Here is an 18,930-nt window from a genome sequence, read left to right as displayed (position 1 = left end):
AACTTGGCATGGAAATACTTTCGCCCTCATGGCCCCTTGAAAGGGTCCGGGACCCCAAGAGGCCTATGGACCACTTTGAAAACCACTGTTAATACCTATAGAACAAACAACAGCACTTAGGACACAACAAACGTTTAACACTTACTGTTGCTGTCAGGTTCTCCCTGCTTTTGTGGACCCTGCACATATCCTAAGTAGCCAGCTGTGTTTGGTACCCTCTTTTCTAATGATTTAGATGCCCCCATCTTGCAAGAGTGCCTGGAAGATCACTTGAAATGGATTAATACTTCTTCGTGCTTACAAACAATTTAATAATTTGTTATTTAATTACCGCCATTGCCCTCAATCCTGAACTCTCAATCCTTTGATGGAGCTACTTCACAAGAACAGAGAAAGACACAGAAGGATTAAAGAAATTCAGTCACAGGTAACAGACTAGTCTCTCAGCCCTTCCAGAGGCGTTGTGCTTTTTAAGTTTTTAAAACTGGTTTTAGAGAGAGGAAGGGATATAGAAACATGGATGAAAAACATGCATGATCGGTGGCCCCATGCTGGGGATTGACGCTCAACCATTGGGCCACACTGGCCAGCTGGGCGGCATTTGCACTTTTGAGTGTTAATAACAACCAGACTATTTGACAAACATTAAATAAATCCACCTTGGGGTCATGTTCCTTTAGTTGCTCTTGACACACATGGGATGAGATGGGGGTCATCTAAAGTACAAGGGGTGTGAAACTTGACAAGTGATTTGGGATCTGAAGATAAAGTAACGCTGCCTTGAAGAGGGGCTTTTAATTAAAGTCAACAGCTGTGAAACTCTCTACATGGTTTCCGATTCATAGGCCCCGTACTTTCTTCTTTCAATCACAAAAAGCACCAGGGACATTTTTGAGGTTCATTTTCAGAAGGGAAGAGTGATTCAGTGGCTCTTCTCACAACCACGGACCCCTTCATGACAGGCTCTGGTCCAAAGCAAGCTGCTCTCTGCAGGCTGGACATCAGTCCTTGTAAATCAGCTCATCAGGACTACCAGTCACTTCTCTAAGCAGGGCTATGTCTGATGTGAACTTGCTCTCAGAATAGCTGCAACCTGACGTGGTACCCAGCATGCAGTAGCGCAAATTTTAGCAGTGTGACTTCACAATCCATTGTATGATGAAATACTCAACTGTCTAGTTCCATAGACACTCTAAAATTAGGAAGATATATTAGCATTTATTCTGAAATCCACAGTATAGTTGTCTAGCAAAACCACTAATACAAAAAACAAAAAAACCAACCAATGCATTAACAGAGAAAACACCATGACTCAATGGTTAAGACTGGCCAGTGTCCAGGTTCACAGAAGGGGACCCTGATACTTGAGTCAGGAAGAATAATTTCCTGATTTTAGGAAATTTGACAAGTCTTATCAGCAAACCCCTACCCCTGGTGGTTTTACCAATTGGGGTTACCGGCTGGGACTTCAATTATTCTTGTCAACGCAAAGATTTTAACGAAATGAAAGTAAAGCAAAGTGGGATTTATTGAAGATACACTCCAAGTAAGGAGTGGGACAGTTGAGAGAAATGGCCCCGAACTCCTGGGTTATATGTTTTAAATAAGGGATTATCTAGGTAGAGACTGTCATTTGCATTCAAGGATGATTGACAAAAAAAGGTTATGTATTTCTTCAGTGCATGCCCTTACCCATAATGCATATAGAAAAACCCACAGGTGTGTGTGTGTAAAAACTGCAATACAATTTTATTATAGTTAGTCCAGGACCCTAGTAAGGTCCAACTGAGGTCATGTTGTTTTCCTGAGCTTGTGCCAAGAACCAGCTGGTTCAGAACCTGCCTACTGGTGGTCTGCTGGCTGCTGGGCCGCCCAGAGAGGCAGGAGGAAGGCAATGTTGGTTTAAACCTGGTTCAGGAGGACCCCAGGGCAGGCCCCACCCCAGCCGCTCATGTCTAACTTCCTGCCTAACAGCAGCACATAAGTAAACTTTATTATGATTCTCTATAAGAAACATTCCTTTAGAAAATCTAGAAACATACACAAGCAAAATAGCATAGGGACGAGAGGGGAACTTAGACCATCTGGATTTGACCTGGCTCTACAATTTATAGGCCACGAGATGTCTAGCAAGTGATCGAATCCCACCTGTGAATAAAAGAAATGCATCTCCTTCACAGGATGAGAATTGAGACAACTGAACTCAAGTTTTCAGAATGGGCTACTGTGTGGCCTGTGGTAATGGCAGCCACTGCTGCAGTGGGCAGTGTTATCTCAGTACAGAATTAAGCCAATACCAATCTACCCATTCATGGCAATTGCCAAGGCATTTCCTCCCACTGGATCCATTTCTCCCTTATTTTCTAGAATTCACTCTACCCTCCACTTGTTCTGCCCTGATAACTTCAAATGGGTTCTCACTCACTGTTCTAGGTATCTGCAGGTGCTGTGCCCAGGTGGCCTTCTCCCTACACAAAATGGTTTGCGTTCAGGGTGGCCTAGAACTAGGACTAATAACTGCTAGGGATTAAGTGAAGATTAAATTTTCAATGCTGGTCTCATGAGCACTGTAATATCCTAGATTATATCAATGTAACTTAATAGCACTTAAGACAGCCCATAATTGCCAAAACCGGTTTGGCTCAGTGGATAGAGCATCGGCCTGCGGACTGAAAGGTCCCAGGTTCGATTCCAGTCAAGGGCATATACCTGGGTTTCGGGCACATCCCCGGTGGGAGATGTGCAGGAGGCGGCTGATCGATGTTTCTAACTCTCTATTTCTCTCCCTTCCTTTCTGTAAAAAATCAATAAAATATATTAAAAAAAAAAAAAAAAAGACAGCCCATAATTTTGTGGTAGAAACACCCACCTATGACAGATCTCTAGTATCAAAAGATTCACCCATTGAGGTAGGTGCAGCATCTAAATACACTTAAGCATTTAAATACTTAAGAGGATCAAGCCCATACTCCTCTCAATGTTAAATCTTGAGAACAATCCTAATGTTTAAGTTTTTAAAATAGTTCCTAGAGCTTATTAAAAATAACTCCTTGAATGAAGGCAATTTTTGATTATAGTGAATGCTTATTAAACTTCAAGAGCAGCCCTAGCTGGTTTGGCTCAGTGGATAGAGCGTCAACCTGCGGACTGAAGGGTTCCAGGTTTGATTCTGGTCAAGGGCACATGCCCAGGTTGCGGCTTGATCCCCAGTAGAGGACATGCAGGAGGCAGCCAATCAATGATTCTCTCTCATCATTAATGTTTTTCTCTTTCTCTCCCTTCTTCTCTGAAATCAATAAAGATATATCTTAAAAGAATAACAAAACAAAACTTTAAGAGAAGATAAAGGTGGTTTTTAAAGAGATCCCTTTAATATAACGAATACAAAGGCTTGAGAGAAAGTGTTCCTACAATTACACACCTTTAAACAAGTGAAACTATGGTTACCAAACAACTAGTTTTATTATAGCATCTACAGTGTCTAAAAAAGAACAAAATAAATAACCGTAGATACATAAGACACCCTTTTATTTAATTGTAGCAGTGGTGGTTACTACATTCTATTTTAAAATTTTTTATTCTTCAGATTCTCCAGGCTTACGGATATCATCAATCTTCAAAATCATTCTAACCATTTGTGTTGCAAGAGAGATCTGTTGCTTTTTGCCAATCAAGGTTTCTATGACATGTTGTTGCTTCATATCTGAAAAATACAAATAAGTTGATTATCCTAAAATATCAGACATTTAATTTTGAAAACTTGTTTTGATTAATGAAATCAGACTAAAAGGCAGGAATTACAAATTTGGAAGCAAGTTAAATTCTGAGGAATAAATTTCATTACTGCCAAGGACATTCTGGAATTTGAACCTGGTTATTACCAGAAAGCTAGGGTGGGGGAGGGGGGGAAGGGGGGGGGGGGGGACAGGAGGCAGCTCTCTTCAGTTTTAAGCTAAAATGCTAGGTGACTAAAAAGTGAAACCTTTCAGTGACATCTCACCCCACAGAGCACCCAACACCATATAACTTAGTAAACCCGAAATAAGTGAAATCTGACTGAACTTGAAGTGTAAGATAATTATAAGACCTAAAAATGGTAAATTTAAGCACAACCAAGCATTCAAATTAAAAAAAAATCAAATGTCTGACAGTTGTTGCTATTATAACATCCTTGGGCTTTGACATGAAGAGCAAAACATATCTAAACATTTCTAAGTGAAAACATAAACTGTCCAGTTCTGCACAACTCCAGACACAGCACAGCAGTACAAAAACCAGGGGGACCACTGTTTCAACAAGCACACGTTACACTACCTTTCAGCAAGTAAACCGTTCACGTGGCCACGGTACATCCCATTTATAAAACACCCCATAATTTATGCGATACAAGCACAGAATAAGCTGTAAATTAAGTCAGTTTCAGGGCTGTTTTATGAAAGACCCAGAACCAAAGCACTTTGACAGACATTTGTGTAAAAAAAAAGCAAGATTTATTTTCTAAAAACAGATGAAATTGGAAGCCATCTCTGGTATAAATACCACATTGTAGTTGCAATAAAATCAAGTATCTGAAATTCAGGACCTGAATATCTCAAGTGTGTTTAAGTCTTAAAAAAGCTGCGATAATCTCACAGTAAGCATTACATACTATATAGCCACGCAGAATGAAACTACTCAATTTAAGTTAAAACACAGCCCCACACAGAGGTGTAACAACTCCTCACCGTTTGTACCCTTGTGCATACAGTCAATCCCAAGAGCAGGGTTCCTATCCTTCACTTGTCTGGCTCGGACCTCAGACATCGTCTGGATGGGATTCATGCCACTGTTCTCAGCGAGAGCCATGGGGATGACTTCCAGAGCATCGGCGAATGCTCGCATGGCATACTGCTCCAAGGTTGGGCACTAGAGGGTATAGGGTTATGGTAAGGGTAAGCGTGCTTGGCAAAAACACCCCCAGAAGCAATTTATTTTTTTTTTATTTTTTATTTTTTTTAAAATATTTTATTGATTTTTTACAGAGAAGAAGGGAGAGGGATAGAGAGCCAGAAACATCGATGAGAGAGATTGATCAGCTGCCTCTTGCACGCCCCCCACTGGGGATGTGCCCGCAACCAAGGTACATGCCCTTGACCGGAATCGAACCTGGGACCCTTCAGTCCGCAGGCCGACACTCTATCCACTGAGCCAAACCGGTTCGGCCCCAGAAGCAATTTAGAAACATTCTTACATACTATAAAAAAAAAAAAAACCAAAACCATAAACAAGTAAAGAATTCTAAGCACAGGCTATCTTGACTACTTTTAATCTACCAAATATTAAAATGTCACCACAGAATAAGGATGAAGAAGGTATACATGTGAGAGAAGTCTGAGAATCAGCTCTTACTGATTTGTTTTTATTATATAATTAACTTTGAATTTCAAATAACATTAAGTGTAGAGATTTACACAAAATAGTAGTTGGCAAGGCTGGAATGACCGAATGAAGCTGAGAAATGCTAGTTGATGGTAACTGAATTTGCCTACACAGGCATGAGAATATACTCAGATCGAACACCTATTAAACCGCCAATGTTCTTGTTTACGTTCAGTCTAGCACCCAGTTGCTTCGAAGCAGGGCTGCCGCACATACCAGAACCGTCTTAGTCCTTCATGAGCCCCCATGTGCATTTTACCTTATCTGCTGCTTGGCTAACTGCTAAAGCACAAGCGATTTCAGCAGCGCCTCCACCATACACCACACGATTATCACGGATGAGGTTCCGGATGACACACAAGGCATCGTGAAGGGATCGCTTTGCTTCCTCGATGATCTAGGGAAACAGTTCTGCCTAAATTAATGTGGTCTCGATTTATTCATTTTAGAGCCAAATACCTGGCACCTCTGGTTTAATGTAAGTGCTTGCTAAAAATATTCCTATCTCCCCCATTAAAACCAGCTTGGTTAAAACAAAGGCAGAGAGCCTGCCAGAATATCTGTTATCAGATGGTTTCTATTTTTACTTCCTCTCCCTATAATGTAGTCAAAACACATGAAACAGGTAGCCAGTGACTCATTCCAAGACATACAACCAAGATAAGGGGTCACACAAAACAAAACCGACAAAGAAAAACCTCACAACGAGTCATTCATTATGATGCACTAAAAATCCACTGTAGGAAAATGGAGAGATCATCAATGGTTATTTACTTAGGTTTCCTATTTCTACCCAAGGGACTGAAGAAAGGCAAATGTGCTTTGTAGAACAGACAATGGAACACGGTCTTCAATAATTTAATACCACAATATGTCGTTTCTTTGAGAAAAATGATCCTGTTTTACTTATGGTAACTGTGTCTCTGTTAATATGTTATGGGCAAAGCCAAACCATACATCAAAACTGCAAAATATGTAGAATAACTGAATTCTTACCATCTTATTTCCTCCTCTGATGAAAATGGTTACAGCTCTGGAGTTCTTACACTGCTCGATGACCAGCATCTTGTCTTTAGTTGTCCCAAATGAGATCTCTTTTACAATCCCAGCAAATCCCAGCTTCTCAGCTGTGAGCTCTGAGAAGCGGGGAACGATTCGCCCTCCTGTTGCAATGGCAATCAACTAATTGGGGTGGGTCGGGAAGAGAAGGAAGACGTGTTGGTCCACAACAAACTTTCACAACTGGTCACAAATAAACTGAATGCGACCTATGACCTCGTTCACTAGAATTGCTGCCCCATTCTGGCTAAAAAAATTCAAGTTCAACCCCCCAAAAACCTTGATAAATGAACAAAGCTCTGAAGAGCCGAGTGTCTTGGTTTGGTTCTGTCACCCTGCACAGTCCCCATAGTTCTTGACCCCATCTCCTGACTGTGCCTCTGAAACAGAGCTCTGCACAGCCGTCCCTCTGCAAACTGGGCTGCAGCGAGGACCAATGAAGCCATGTTGTCCAGGGACAGACCATGTCTAGGATGGCTGTTAGTATTCGGCTGACACAGAGTGGTAAGACCACCCTTAGGAGCCAAATAAGATGATCTATGGAAAGCATATGTCACAAAAATCCGGAATAGATGGCACTATTAGTAAAACCATAAAAAAGATCCTAGTACTTTCTCTCTCCCAGCCCATCCTCCTCTAATCTATAAAGCCTTAGCATGATTTGTAATTTAAGGTAAGTGCTACCAAAGCAACCCCAAGATACATAAAGGCATTGTAAGGTCTGGCCCTAAGTTGAGACATCTCTTTCCACAGAGCTTCCCTACCTCGATTTCAGGTCCTCCAACCCAACGAACCGCAGGCAAGTCGTTCTGAAGAAGTAAATGATTCGCTTCATCATCAAAGCCCCATTGGCAAATAGCTAGGTTAGCGCCAGTTTCTTTAATCTGAGAAAAGACATGCCACAATCATATTAAGAAAAAGTATTCTTTGTGCTTTAATGTTTGAAAAAAAGGTTAAAAAAGGTGAGATGCATAGTTGGGTTAGGTGGGTAAACCGAAATAAAGCACAGAAAAGGAAACATACAACTACTTTAGGTCAGCTCCAAATCCTAAATCAGTGATGGCGAACCTATGAGGTGACACGCGAACTCATTTTTTTGGGTTGATTTTTCTTTGTTAAATGGCATTTAAATATATAAAATAAATATAAAAAATATAAGTCTTTGTTTTACTATGGTTGCAAATATCAAAAAATTTCTATATGTGACACAGCACCAGAGTTAAGTTAGGGTTTTTCAAAATGCTGACACGGCAAGTTCAAAAGGTTTGCCATCACTGTCCTAAATAATGAACATATGTCAATGAGAACCACCTCACTTTTAAACTATGCTTTAAAAATCAGTAATTCATACTGAACTCAATTGTTATAGTGAAGCAAAACAAGAGTCAACAAAGCTAAATACCCTGATAGTTCCCAGGAAATCAAGGGTAACAGCTCTGCCCTGTCACAAAAACCTATGAAGCAGTTTCATTCACTCGTGTGTTTCAACAGAACATTTTAGATATATACATTGCTCTGCAACTTGCTTTTCTCACCTAAGTGGGCTATCCTTTGTGGATTCATGGATAGACCTATTTAGAGACCAACAAAGACAATCCTGCTTCTAACAAGATCCTCAGCCCTTTGCAAATGGCTCATGATTCGGCCCAAGGCCACATGATTACAGCCGACTGTCCCTCCCTCCCTTGGTGATCACCTGCGATAACTGGGCCATAGCTACAGCCTCCATTTCACTTCTGTCCTCACCCAAGACTCCCAGGTCATCTACTGCACCTGGCTCTCCACCTCTCCTTTCTTCCCCAACTCTCCGGTGTATTAACAGAAAATTCCTTCTTGCAATTTTTCTATTACATTCTTGCTGTGAACAAACCCTGGCTGTCCCCTGCACTCCTACTCAACTGGCTATTTTTTCTTCCATGTGCTCAAAATAGGAGAGATCCTTCTTGCTCCTCACAGCCACCCCATTTCTCTTGAGTCACTCCCTCTCATTCTTTAAAACGATAGCATCTGGCCCCCTCACTACTCCCATTATCATTTCTGGCACCTACACATCTACCAACACAGTCCATCCAAATCCTTTGGCCTCAGTTCCCATGCTTTTCCTCCACTGCATCTTGGCCGGCATTCCCATGACCACCCAGGTAAGGGACCTGTATTTACAAACTCCTGTCAGCACACTCCAACCTCAGTTCTAATGTTCTCTTCACATGCCAGTGTCTGTCACAGAGCCCCTCCCACTTTTCCCTTATTCTGCACCTTAACATTTTAAGGCCCATGTCAGTCACCGGTGACTGACACTATACTTTCCATCCGGAAGACAAAACAGGCTAGGTACTTAACGTGTTAAGAGCAAGAGCTCTGCTTTGTTCAGTTCTGTATCTCAGGGCCTGATTTAAAGTAGGCATACAGAAATATACGAGGGACTAAATGAATACAATACCCACTAAAAAACACCAAACGCCTCCAGTTTTTGCTTGCTCTGATAATGTCCATGTTCACCTATCTCTGAGTTCTGCTGTTTTAAACTGCCAAGGACAGAGTCCCAAAGAAGACTGCTATGCCACAGAGCACACACATGTAAAACAGTAACAACCAAAAAAAGAAAAGTAACAGCCAAAAGGGGAAGATATTTATAAAATAATGCTCTGACTTATATAAGCAAAGAGCTGGGATTTCTATGATTGCATTTGGGTTTAATTTCCAGGTACCCAGGAACGCCTTTGTCTAAGAGTTATATTTAGAGGTCTCAAGTATGTGGTAAAATTTTCTAAACTTCGAACTTACTAGTTAAATGTGTCCAAGAGAGCAAGTACAGCTCAACGTAACTGAGTCTACTCTTTCTGGTACCCTAGACACATGACCATTTTAAGACAAAATCAGATGTCTTTACCCCTTATCACTTCGATTTGTTCTCCTTGTGAATATTTTAACTTTAAGAATTTAAAATGAAGAGGGGGCCTATACTGTTATTTATAGCCACATAATAAAGTATCAAGCTAGTATAGGGTAATGCTACACACCTTTATTACCTACAAGTGCGTAACTGCATCCTTCAGGAGCTGAATGTCACTAAGAGCTATGGGGAGACTTACTTGCTTAATCATCTCTTCAAACTTGTCCTTTTCGTATTTCTGAAGGGCTTTATAGTCTTCCACAGAGGTCACATCCAGCTTATGCTTCGTCTTTGGTTTTGGTGGTTCAAATGGACATGTAAGAATTGCAATCCTAGCATCTTGTACTTCCTATGGGGAAGAACAGAATCATCTGTTGGTGGCTTTAAGAATTAAAAAAAGCCCGATGAAGCTGTGAAAGGCAATGACTTACTTTTGGCATCTGTGGGTGACTGAAATCCTTGTCCACAATCACGCCCTTAATAAGTTTAGTGTCCTCCAATCTCCCGCCCACTTTGCCTTCTACTTTGATGAGCTCAAAGTCAACGTCTCTGCGCTGCATATCGGCCACAGTGAGAATAGCATCCACGGCAATCTCAGCCATTTGTCGGTGACAGCTGTTAACCCTAATGAAAATATGCAAAACAAACCATTCATTTTCACTTAACAGTTACTGAAACCAAAGTAGACCACATAATGTAATATGGTAACTCAAATACAAGTTAATATATTGCAACTCAAACATATTTTATAAAATGATGCTGAGAGTTTCAGAAAGGAATGCCATCAGAACCCGTACTGTCAACAGTCTGGAACAGGGACTCTTTTTTTTGGGGGGGGGGGGGCCGGGGGGGGGCCCACAAGAATTCTTAACCTCGAATCCAAAGGGAAGCGGAAACTTGGATGGAAAAAAAAATTTACATCTTTATTTTCACTAACTCTAAAATTTAGTATTTCCTCCTACATAAACGTACACAAGAGACTACTGAAGTATGAAAAGAACAAAGACTTCCCTAAGACTCTGTTACTTTTTAAGAATACTATTAATATTTTATAAGTCTAAAACAGAATCAGAAAGAAAAGAAATCACCCAGGAAAAGCCAATCGTATCTGAATGAGGTGTAACACTTACTGGGAAGTGAATTAGTGTGGTATCCTATCTTGCAGAATTTTCTTTCTTTTTAAAAACAAAACTGTATATTTTTATTTATTTCAGAGAGAAAGGGAGAGGGAGAGATAGAAACATCAATGACAGAGAATCATTGATCGGTTGCCTCCTGCATGCCCCCCACTGGGGATCGAGCCCACAATCTGGGCATATGCCCTTGACTGGAATCAAACCTGGTACTCTTCAGTCCACAGGCAGATGCTCCACCCACTGAGCCAAACAGGCTAGGGCAAGCATGTCAAACTCGTGGCCCACAATGAGTATTTTTGCGACCCAACCAATATAACAGCATGTAAAAAATGTTTTAATAAAAATTTTGTAACTTCATTTTTACAACATCCTGTTATACATAATTATTAATAACGAACTACGTTCGCTAATGACTGATTACTATAATCGCGTTGCATTCATTTCCCTTACTCGCCTTATGTGCAGGCGCACCATTTCTCTTCACTAACACTAGCAGTGAATATTTTAGCAGCCGACTGCCATGTCATTAGTCTTGTACTGACTTGTTTGATGTGAGCAACAGGAAATATTTTGCTTTCAGAGAACAAGAAAAATAGGTTTATTTGCATTACTCTTATTAATTTGTGCAGTTACTCAGTGTCTGCATTAAGTTAATGCTCAAGAAAAAAAATATTAATTTTTATTAAAATGTTCTATTATGTTAATGATTACTCACTTATTTCAGCCCTTTGTATTCAGCATGTCTCTTATCGAAATAAACCTACCTTTCAATGAAAATTGAGCTTTTGGCCAGAACCGGTTTGGCTCAATGGATAGAACGTCGGCCTGTGGACTCAAGGGTCCCGGGTTCGATTCCGGTCAAGGGCATGTACCTTGGTTGCGGGCACGTCCCCAGTGGGGGGTGTGCAGGAGGCAGCTGATCGATGTTTCTCTCTCATCGATGTTTCTGGCTCTCTATCCCTCTCCCTTCCTCTCTGTAAAAAATCAATAAAATATTTAAAAAAAAAAAAGAAAAAAAAAGAAAAATATTAAAAAAGAAAAAGAAAATTGAGCTTTTGTTTTTTGTGGCCCACATAAATTTAAACCTTGTTTATTTGGCCCATGTTAGCCTTTGAGTTTGACATCCTTGGCCTAGGGCAGTGATGGCGAACCTATGACACGCGTGAAAGAGGTGACACGTGAACTCATTTTTTTGGTTGATTTTTCTTTGTTAAATGGCATTTAAATATATAAAATAAATATCAAAAATATAAGTCTTTGTTTTACTATGGTTGCAAATATCAAAAAATTTCTATATGTGACATGGCACCAGAGTTAAGTTAGGGTTTTTCAAAATGCTGACACGCCGAGCTCAAAAGGTTCGCCATCACTGGCCTAGGGCCTACCTTGCAGAATTTTCCACTGCAGCACTGGTTACAGGTGGGGGAATGTTACCTTTTTTTGAAAGCTTTGAAACATTTTAATAGACTGCTCAATAAATTACTTTTAATTCTGGAAAAACCACAAGGGAAATCCAGTAAATGAAATGGTATCTGAAATCTTACATCATTTAAAAAGATAACCATGAAACTATATTTTGCTTTATGTTGAATATGTCTACACCCACATTAAAAACAAAGCAAAACCAAAACAACAATAGAAACAGAAAAAAAATCAACACTATGAAGCCACCAAGGTCCTTTCCTATTGACTTTAGGCACAAACTTTGCCACCCATAACAGCGAGAACGTACACTTTGGAGCCCAGCGTGGTTTTCGCAGTCTGAATCAGGGGCTCAGTGTACTGCACGTCAACAAGGACACTATCGCTGATCTCGTCCAGGTAGTCGATAGCAATGCGGGCGGCTTGCTCATAGCCATCAGCGATCCTGATGGGGTGAATGCCACGGTCCAGCAACTGCTCGGCTTCTTCCAACAAGGCACCAGCCAGGACTGCAGACAAGATAATGCATAACTGGTTCAGGAAACGTTAAAACTTTGCCCTGGAACTCTGAAAGTTCTAGAATTATCCTGGAAGTATCTTAGAGGCTAAGACGATCTAATCCAGTGGTTCTCAACCTTCTGGCCCTTTAAATACAGTTTCTCATGTTGTGACCCAACCATAAAATTATTTTCGTTGCTACTTCATAAGTGTAATGTTGTTACTGTTATGAATCATAATGTAAATATCTGATATGCAGGATGGTCTTAGGCGACCCCTGTGAAAGGGTCATTTGACCGCCAAAGGGGTCGCGACCCACAGGTTGAGAACCACTGATCTAATCTATTTTAAAAAAGAGAGTTTCTTGTTTCAGTTCTAGCAATGGTCTAACAGGTCTCACATTATAGATGGATGTTCAACTATCAATGATGTAAAGAATGTAACTTGAGAATGTACTGTGGAAACATTTTTATAAAGGGAAAAACGCTTGTGTTTCCTGGGCCAGGGATGTCCACTCTGTGAAATTCATGCACTCCAAGCAAATGTAGAACAGTGTCTGATACCCAATTAAGATTTCTGAATAAATGAATTAAAATTCTATCTGCAGAAAAGTAACATTAAAAACATCTCTTTAATCTTCCCCAAGTTTTTAACATTTCAGAACTTCAGAAAAAAATGCGAGAACAGTAAAATGAACACTACTTATTAATAACATTTTGTGACACACATTTGTTTTCTCTGTATAGGCACTCCTTTCCTGTTCAACTCTGAGAAGTGTTGAAACCATAGCATGTCACCCCCAAGTATTTGAACACACAACTAAGAACCAGGGCATTTTCTACATCAATGCAATGTACCTGTCACTCAGGAAATTTAACACTGAAAAAAAAAAAAATACTATGTTGTGACACATAATCCACAACCAAATTCCCCAACATCCATCACGGCTTAAATAAAATCTGGCATCTGATCAAGTTTTATGCATTACAGTTGGTTGCCATTTCTCTTTAATCTAACTACCTTCCCCCTCTTGTTCTTTCATGATCCTGATTAGTTTTGGAACGTCTGGGACACTTGTTTTGTAGGGTGTCCTTCAACTTGAATTTGTTCATCTCCTCATAATTTGATTCAAAGTAAACATTCTGGGTAGGCATGTTAGCCATGTGATTCTAAATAACATTAGCCATGTGATTCTAAATAACACCTCTTAAATGAGAAAAGATATTTTGCCCTTTCTTACCAACCACTCCGGTGGTTCCGTCTCCAATTTCATCATCCTGTGATTTGGCCAGTTCAACCATCAACTTGGCAATCTGGTGATCAACATCCATCATGCTCAAAATGGTTGCACCATCGTTAGTTACAGTCACATCACCATCTTTATCCACCATCATTTTATCGAGCCCTAAAAAGACAGGCTTTTTAGAACGGCTTTGGGGGAGAAGGGAATGCAGCCTATAAAGAACAAGTCTTGACCCAGGTCCTATCTAGGAATTTATCATAAATATTCAACATAAATAAAGACATTTTAGATAGGCCAATACAAAATAAAGCGTTGCAAGCAATCTAAAACCAGAGAATTTAGGCAGAAAAATTATGAAGCATCACTAAAAGTAGTATCACAAAAGATGACAGCTTTGATTTGTAATCCTGTAGGACCCCACACACTGTGCAGCAGAAGTCAACGGCCCACTCCGGCATTTCCCCCCCTCATTCTTTTTTTTTTTTTAATCCTCACCCAAGAATATTTTTTCCATTGATCCTAACAATAATATGTCAACATCAAAAACAATAGTCTACCAACTAGAAGCATTCAATATACATCCTAGTCTTCAAGGAGATGCCAAGAAGTGCAGTAATTACAAGACCACTGCTCTAATTTCCCACACAAGAAAAGTCATACTCAAGGTGATGTAGCAAAGGCTTCTACCCTATATGGAGCCAGAAAAGCTGGGTGTCCAGCTGGATTCAGAAAACAAGCACTTGAGATCCAATTGTGAGCACTCGCTGAATACTGGCGTGCTCCAAAGAATTTCAGAAGGTTACTCTATGCTCCATAGACTAAGTAAAGCCTTGATTATGTGGATCATGAAAAGCCATGGGTTGTTCTGAAAGAAATGGGCGTGCCTCAGCACTCGATTATCTGGTATTATGATCAGGAAGCCGCTGTCAGGACAGAATGTGGAGAGACAGATGGTTTCCTATGGACAAAGGTGTCAGAGAGGGTGCATTTTACCTCCCTATATGTTTAATCTGCAGGCAGAACTGAGCTAGATTTAGAGGGAGGACTGAAAATTGGTGGAAGAAATATTATTAACTTAAGATATGCAAATGACACCATCTTATGGCAGAAAGTGCCAAAGCAGGGCTGCATCTGAACATCTAGAAGACAAAAATAATGACCAGAGAAGAAACGTACAACTTTAACAGACAATGAAGACATTGGGGTCCTGCAGGATTACAAGTCAAAGCTGTGATCTTTTGCTGCCATTATATGATATTAAATGAAACAGAAAAAAGCAAACATTCAAGTTACATATCATTTTAATAGTTCAAAGCATACAACCGGTGATGAAATTGTTAAAGATTTTGCTTAACTTGACAAATTAAGCCTGAAATAGACCACTGGAGGCAAAAAGGGCAAAGCTGCAGCTGTCCTATGGGCATGTCATCAGAAAGCAGATTTCTTTGGAAAGGATAATAATGCTGGGTAAAATAGAAAGCAGCAGGAAAAAAGAAAGACCGAACATGAGGTGGACAGACTCCATAAAAGAAGCCACAGGCATGAGTCTATAGAGCCGAGCAGGGCAGGTGAGGACAGGACACTGTACATGACTCTATTCATAGGGTCGCTAGGGGTCAGAGCTGACTCAAGTGCATGTAACACATGCACATGATTTGGAAAAGGCTAATAAAATAATGTTATGTGGAAAAAAAAAAAATCGAACCTAAAATGGTACATGCATTATGACTACCACCATGTTTAGAGTACGAAATACACCAAGACTTTGGCTGTAGTAGGGGAGTAGGACAGCCCCCTCCATTCCCCTCTTCTGTCAAGTGGTTTTATTGTTTAGTTTCTGATTTAAAAGTTTTGTTAAACTCAGAATGTTAGTCTCTTACCATTTGGTCCAAGCGATGTTCTCATTGTATTTGCTACAGCCTTTGCTGCCATTATATGAGACTAAATGAAACAGAAAAAAAGCAAATATTCAAGTTACATATAATTTTAATAGTTCAAAGCATACAGCTGATGACTGATCATAAGAACACTTTGCAATGCTAACTTCATGTGAGAGTCCAGCCATAAACATACAGCACATGATGGTTTACTGCAGAAACACTCTTCTCTCAAATGGTCTAGCCAACATACAACCTATATAATAAGAGTCATCCTTGCTGTTACCTGCCAAGGGTATCAATACTGAAAAATGGAAGGTTAAAATCACCTATTCCTATTTCCACACATAATTAGGTCCACTTTCCTTCCATGTCTGGTTTCCTTTCTATTCTTGCTGTTACAACCAAACCCAGATCCACAGCCCCCTACAGAAATCCAGGGTCTCGTATCTCACCTTCTATCCTGCAGATCCATCCTACATCCACCTAAGCCATCCATTTCTCTGTCAGTCCCCAAATCTTAAACGCCCTCTGCCCCAACATGCAGGTCTAAAAGCTTCAGCTTTTCAGAGCCTCCCCACTACCAAATCTGAGACCTAGTTTCCTTCCAGTGAGGATTGTCTATGCCTGTTCCCCCAAACATGTCCCCTGACTCCTGGACTATGGCCTTCTCACTAGCTACCAAAAACCTGACCAATTTTTTAAAGCAATTCAAATGCACACGGTTCTGTGAGGCCTTCCTTCCTTGGTTACCCCATCTGGCAGATAACAAGACACAAAGTTCACTAGATTTGTGAAAATGTAATTCTTACAAATATACTTTGACTTATCCTATATAATAAAAGGCTAATATGCAAATTGTCCCTAGGGGGGGGGGGGGGGGAGTTCAACATGCACTGACCATCAGGGGGTGGCGCTGGCAGTGGAAGCACTGCCAGCCCCGATGAGAGTGGGACCATGGCGGGATGGTGGAGCAGGAGAGCGGGCGGTGCCAGACCAAGGCAGGTGCGAAGGGAGGCCCCAGCTGGCAGCTGCTAGGGACCCTACCCGTGCACGAATTTCATGCACTAGGCCTCTTGTGTGTCTATATAATGGAATTTTTAAAGGTTAATAATTGTAGGGAGGTAGTCCCTAAAGCAGGGGAGATTTCATTCCCCAGGACACATGTGGCAATCCCTGAAGACATTTTTGTCAAAACTGGGGAAGGGGCCTGGCTCGTGTGGTTCAGTGGTTGAGCATCGACCTATGAACAGGAGGTCACAGTTCAATTGTCGGTCAGGGCACATGCCTGGGTTGTAGGCTTGATCCCTAGGGAGGTGTGCAAGAGGCAGATGCTCAATGATTCTCTCTCATCACTGATGTTTCTATCTCTCCCTTCCTCTCTGAAATAAAAACATATTTTTTAAAAAATGGGGAGGAGGCTATTACTGGCAGTAGGTAGTGAGAGGTCAGCCAGGGATGATGCTAAACATCCTGCAAAGGACCGTTCCCACCACAACAAATAACCTGGCCCCAAATGTTGCAGTGCCAAGGCTGAGAACCCAAGTCTAGACCCCTGGTTTTGGAGTTAGACAGAAGTGGGCTTCAACCAGGGCCCCGTTCTTCACTAGCTCTGTGACCTTCAGCAATTACTTACCTGCTATTTCCAATTCTATAAAATAACACCTTTCTCAGAGTGTGAGGATGACATGAAATAATGAACTTAGTTAACACAGGGGCAGATGATCAAACACTGTGGTCACTCCTGAGGTTATCCCATTGAATTCTCATTCTCTGCTTGACAGAGGTGTCTTACCCCCACCGAGAAGAGGTTCAGAGAGGCCGTGTAACTTGTCCTAAGCCAAACCAACAGCCTGTGGAAGAACTGTACCGTTTCTTAATTAAGCAAAACCCCACCACATTCCGTGAACAGGGACACCCCAGACCCGGTGGCGAGGTCTATTCCACACACTGACGTCTACACGTGGGTTACTTCCCTTTACAAGAATCTCTACAGACAGTGCCCTCTCAAAGCTCCCCTTTTCTCTGTACTTGCAATGTCTGCTCAGGTGACCCACCCTCACCTGGACTCCTGCGATGGAGTATTTGACTCCCCTGGTCTCCCTCACTCCCTTCAGTCCCGCCCCAACTCCACTTCCCAAGGTACAGTTCTACTCAAGTTCTGACGCTGCTCGGAACCCCTTCCTCCCCACGGGGTAACAGTGGGGTGTGCAAGGGCCCCCATCTTTGGAAACTAGTGTAACTTAAAAGTGGATTCTGCGCTCTCCCCTACGGCGCCATGCCATTTCCTGCCCGGTCTTTGCTTTGACTTGCTTCCCTTTTCCAAAACGCTGGCTCGATCTCCCTTAAAACACGACTCCATCCCTGGTCAGAAGCCACCTCTATCAAACCCTCCAACTTGTATCTGCATCCCCTCCAGGAACTGGTGAGACTGCTCACGCACCGCCTTGTATTTTGGTTCCTGGTGTCCTCTTCCAACTATTAAGGCAGCATTTTCTTCCTTAAGGGTCTACATTGAAATTTTTTACGACACTGCCTGCAGAAAAACGCCATGCATAAAAATAATAATAAAAAATTGAAATGCTTGGTAAATGACTACGCCTTTAGGGCTGTTGCAGGTACACTGGCTGAAGATGAGGCAGCAGGGTCTAATACGTCCAGGTGACCTGAGGACACTTTCTCTGCATCTTACGACGAAAAAAACACGGGGCCTCCAGGCCGCTGGGCTGAAGGGACCAGCGAGACGCGGGCACCCCGCCCGGGATCTAGAGCTGCCCCACCCAGCTCGGAAAGGCGCCTGCAGCTCACCCCTAAGACCTACACGGCCTCCCTCAAATTCTAGGAGCGGGGTGCGGGGCTGCACACGAGAGGGATCCCCTCGGCCTTCCCCCGCAGCACATGGCAGACCGCTCCTCGGCTGGCGCAGGCGCAGAGACCAGGGTTCGGCCACTTCCTTCATCCCAGCGACCGTGTATCCCGGTCCCGTTACCTTGAGAGCCTCCAGCCCCATAAGACGAGTCTTGCGGTCCTGATCCTTGATGATGAGGAAAGGGCGCCCATATTCATCGAAGGCGAGAGTCCCGAAGGACGCCATGGTTCTGCAGCTGGGGCGACTTCTCCACAACCGGCGGAGACCACTCCGGAACCCAGAACGCACCTTCCGCTCGCGGGCGGGCTCAACAGCTCGCGCATGCGCAGAGCAGCCTGCGTGAGACTTATTTTTCACTTGAGACTAGTTTCATGCCAGACAGTACTTTCTGGAACCGGCGGCCTTCGGAAATGTCTATCATCTGGGAAGCTGGGGGGGGGGCGGTTCGATGTTACAGACGGGAACTTGGGAACCCACAAGTCGAGAGTAGACAGAAATTAGTAATTTCGTGAATT

The 18,930-nt window shown here is 42.0% G+C and overlaps 1 protein-coding gene across 1 annotated transcript; it reads right to left on the bottom strand.

Annotated features, from left to right (window-relative positions):
• Positions 1 to 3,438: 3,438 nt before the first annotated feature.
• CCT5 (chaperonin containing TCP1 subunit 5) lies at positions 3,439 to 18,708 on the bottom strand. The gene is made up of 11 exons (XM_070411889.1): positions 18,536 to 18,708; positions 15,550 to 15,610; positions 13,667 to 13,831; positions 12,239 to 12,437; positions 9,802 to 9,994; positions 9,570 to 9,719; positions 7,242 to 7,361; positions 6,415 to 6,600; positions 5,678 to 5,815; positions 4,725 to 4,905; positions 3,439 to 3,703 (listed from the first exon to the last, which is right to left on the bottom strand). Exons 1-11 carry the CDS (start codon positions 18,638 to 18,640, stop codon positions 3,576 to 3,578), a joined length of 1,626 nt encoding a protein of 541 aa, XP_070267990.1. The 5' UTR covers positions 18,641 to 18,708; the 3' UTR covers positions 3,439 to 3,575.
• Between the last annotated feature and the right edge of the window lie 222 nt (positions 18,709 to 18,930).

The sequence above is a fragment of the Myotis yumanensis genome, unplaced genomic scaffold, assembly GCF_028538775.1.
Source record: "Myotis yumanensis isolate MYYU_CA2020_CCGP unplaced genomic scaffold, mMyoYum1.0.hap1 SCAF_4, whole genome shotgun sequence".
Taxonomy (NCBI): Eukaryota; Metazoa; Chordata; class Mammalia; order Chiroptera; family Vespertilionidae; genus Myotis; species Myotis yumanensis.
This window is presented reverse-complemented; position numbering and strand designations above follow the sequence as displayed.

Excerpts from the sequence above, each read along its gene's own strand:
- CCT5 (XM_070411889.1), bottom strand. The coding sequence starts at position 18,640 with ATGGCGTCCTTCGGGACTCTCGCCTTCGATGAATATGGGCGCCCTTTC. Across the intron at positions 13,832-15,549 it reads AACATCGCTTGGACCAAATG|GGCTCGATAAAATGATGGTG; the intron begins GTAAGAGACTAA and ends CTGTCTTTTTAG. Across the intron at positions 5,816-6,414 it reads TCAGAGGAGGAAATAAGATG|ATCATCGAGGAAGCAAAGCG; the intron begins GTAAGAATTCAG and ends CTGTTTCCCTAG.